Here is a 3,198-nt window from a genome sequence, read left to right on the forward strand (position 1 = left end):
ACGCTACCCAAAGCGATACACAGATTCAACGCAAGCCCCATCAAAACAGCAAGGGAATTTTTCGTATTTTTCACACACGTAGAAAAGACAACCCTAAAACCTCTGATTACTGACTGTGGGCTTTCTTACCCATCTTCCTATCAGGTGGCAAGCGTTCTGGAATTGAGCCTTGCAAATCCTCCCTGAGCTGGGGGCTTCCCGCCCATCATTCACCCTCACGAGCCCCTGAGCTACGTGCTGTTATTTAGCCCACTTTCCACATGGCAAACTGAGGCTGAGAGACGTGGCTCTCAGTGGAAAACAGATGCCCAGCAGAGGGACAGCAAGAAAGAGGAAAACGAGAGCCCGAGGCCAGGACCCTGCAGCCCAACGGGCTTCCAAGGAGCCAAACGACTGGCTTCGGGGCAAACCAACCGCCCTCGTCCCTATTGGTTGGGGCCCGAGAGATGGCCAAACAAGGGCTGCGCTGGTTAGTGGGGGCTGGGGGAAGCGAACCAATGAGAAGTCAGCGGCGTCAGGAAGGCGGCCGTTGAGCACGCGCAGAAGCGAACCAATGAGAAGGCCGCGGCGAGGGCATCCAGGGTCTCGGAAGCCATTGTTGTTGGCGGCCAGGTCTTGCAGTCCCTGAGGTAACCGCGCCCCTTAGGCCGCGCTGCTCCAGAGGCTGGCGTGCGTCGGCTCTCCTGCCGTGACAAGGGCTACCATCTGGCCACAACGCGGGCAGATCGAACCGGCGACATGAGTTCCCCGGATAAGGTGTCTGTTTCCGAGTCCGATTTCGGCCTGGAGGGCGGGGAGCGGGCCAGCGTCCGCCCGGCCGGCCGCAGAGCCCCACGGGGCCCCGGCCTAGGCCTGGATCTGGGGACGCCGAGGAGCGGCGAGGGCGTGGGCGCGCTGGCAGACCCCGAGGGCTTCGAGGCTGAGCAGGAATTGATAGAGGAGGGAAGGACCGTGCTTTGGGGCCGGGAAGGCCGGCCCGGCACCCCGACTGACGAGATGGGAAATGATCCGGACTACGAGTCCCTCCTGGCTGACGACTGTGCGGCCATCGTGCAGCCTCTGAGCCACTGGGCTATCCGGGGCGTCCGCAGACACCCGTGCTCAGAGGGCCGTGACACCCAAGTGTCCACCGTTTGGCCGCACCCAGGGGCCGGTCTCAGCGGTAGCGGCGCGATGGCCACCTCTGCCGCCCCTGCCCGCCCCATCGGGCCCCGGAAAGTCCGGGCCCCCGGGATCCCAAAAAGAGGCGCTAAAAGCAAACTGAGAGTCGGCAGAAGGATTGTCCATCGGCCCTACAAGGAAGGCCTGGTCCAGCCGCCTTCCGACCCCGAGCCAACAGATGAGTTCAGTGAGGTGCCGATGAGGGTGAGCATTCACCCCAAAGCAGGAGTCCAAGGGGAGCCCAGCAGCGCCGAGGATCCTGGGGACACACCCAGACACTCGAGTTTGCTTGTCAGGGAGGATATCCTCTGCAAACCAGGCTCTTTCTTGTCCTCTCCTCCTCGAGGACTCACTTCAGGCATGGAAAGGCAGGTCAGCGGACAGCTGGACAGCTCTTCCTCTGAGAAAATGCAGAGTGTGGTGTGGGGGAAGGCAGGGAGCAGGCCCAGCTTCCCAGGAGCTGCTGCTGCTGCTGTGGGCAGCCTGCCCCGGGCTGTTCCTAGGAAGAAGGAGGCCCAGGGGAACAAGTGCCTAGGGGATGCCTCGAACTTGGCCCTGGGGAGAGCCTTTCCTCCATGGGGGCAGAGACTCTCTGCAGTTCCCCTGGAACCAGCCACTTTGCCGCCAATCACTGGTGTTCCGCTGCTCGGGAGGTCCAAGAGGTACTCCTTGCTCTCATCGGGACCCAAAGACTCCAAGCACAGCAGCACTGGGAAGAAATGTGGGGTGAGGAAGGCAAAGGATTCCAAGCCTGTGGCCCGAGATGATAATGACCCAAATAGAGATCTGGACCCAAAGGCACAAGTGAGTAGTCCATCCTCTTCCTCTTTCCTCGTACTTCCACTCCCCGGCATAGGCATCCTTAATCTGTCCTTCGTTCAGGGGCTGTCCTTGAGAGTCCACTGTCATTAGGATGCCGAATTGGGGTCATCAAAATAAGTGAATACCTTAAGTACTTAAATACGCCCCAGGCACCGTTCTTGACACTTTGCATGTTTCCTGCCTCCTTCCCAGATGGGGCTAGGCTGGATCGGATGACCCTTTAAAGCTTGGGCTGCAAAGCTTGGGTGTCTAGACTCATCAGTCTCCTGACTCCTCCTTCCTAGCAGTTCCCCAAGCCTGCCTGGCAGGGGGCCTGCACTGTCTCAGCATCCCCCCAGTTTTCCCTGGCTCAGCGCTGCCTGCCGGCCTGGGGCTGACTGAGGGAGAAAGTGCTAATGAGATTATAGCCTCCAAATTCCCCCCTTACTGCCCATCTCACCCCAGCCCCAGCGCATACATGCTCACACTCACACGCCCTGACCCAGCTCTGAGAGATTTTCTTTTAGCTTCAGACGCCCAGGCCAGGGCCACCTTGCCAGCACATGCATCCTGGAGAATTCAGCAGTGGTGACCAGAACACGAGGGCCCCGCAGGTTCCAAGAAACTCACAGGCCTCGGCCTTGCGCCAAGGAGGCGCCACGACCAGAGGCCCTGCACCCTCCAGTGAGTCTTGTGGCTTTGGTAGGAGTGGAGGGCACGGGCGGAGGAGGGGAACCTCTGACTCTGTCACTTCTGGGGGCTCAGCCTTGCTCCCCGGCTTCCCTGCCTACCCAGGCAGCTCTCCCACAGAAAACGGGGTGTCGACAGGGCTGGGGTGGGATTTGTGGGGTAGGCGTGATTTGTAGCCACACCCCAAACTCTGACTCCAGAAGTAGCCTCTCGGCAGAGCAGAGCCTTTTAAGTTAAGTCCTGTTCGACCCCATTGCTCCTCCCAGGGGCTGGCTGTGGCTGCAGCTGTGCTAGCGTCCAACCCAGGGCCACAATCCTAGGGGGCCACAGGCACAGATGGGCTGACACTGGGGAACAGGAGCAGGGAAGGCAGGCCCAGAGAGAAGGTTGCAGCTGCGGGGCCGAGCAGGAGACACCTGCTGCCAGCAGAGGGTGATGCTGCCTCCCTTTAGACCCCAGCAGGCCCTTTCCAGCTCCAGGCTGTGAGGCTTGGAAGCTGGATTCTGTGTTGTCTTTCAGGTGACCAGGAGCCACCTGTCCATGCCC

General features: G+C 60.4%; 1 protein-coding gene across 1 annotated transcript in view; it reads left to right on the top strand.

The window, feature by feature from the left end:
* The first annotated feature begins 738 nt into the window (after positions 1-738).
* LOC105809117 (uncharacterized protein CXorf49-like) overlaps positions 739-3,198 on the top strand; it is a 35,658-nt gene continuing 33,198 nt past the window's right edge. Inside the window, exons 1-2 of the mRNA XM_012642868.1 lie at positions 739-1,965; positions 2,490-2,646. Of these exons, the coding sequence (XP_012498322.1) occupies positions 739-1,965; positions 2,490-2,646 (1,384 nt within the window). The remainder of the gene's footprint in view (positions 1,966-2,489; positions 2,647-3,198) is intronic.

The sequence above is a fragment of the Propithecus coquereli genome, unplaced genomic scaffold, assembly GCF_000956105.1.
Source record: "Propithecus coquereli isolate 6110/MARCELLA unplaced genomic scaffold, Pcoq_1.0 Scaffold101, whole genome shotgun sequence".
NCBI classification, from domain to species: Eukaryota; Metazoa; Chordata; class Mammalia; order Primates; family Indriidae; genus Propithecus; species Propithecus coquereli.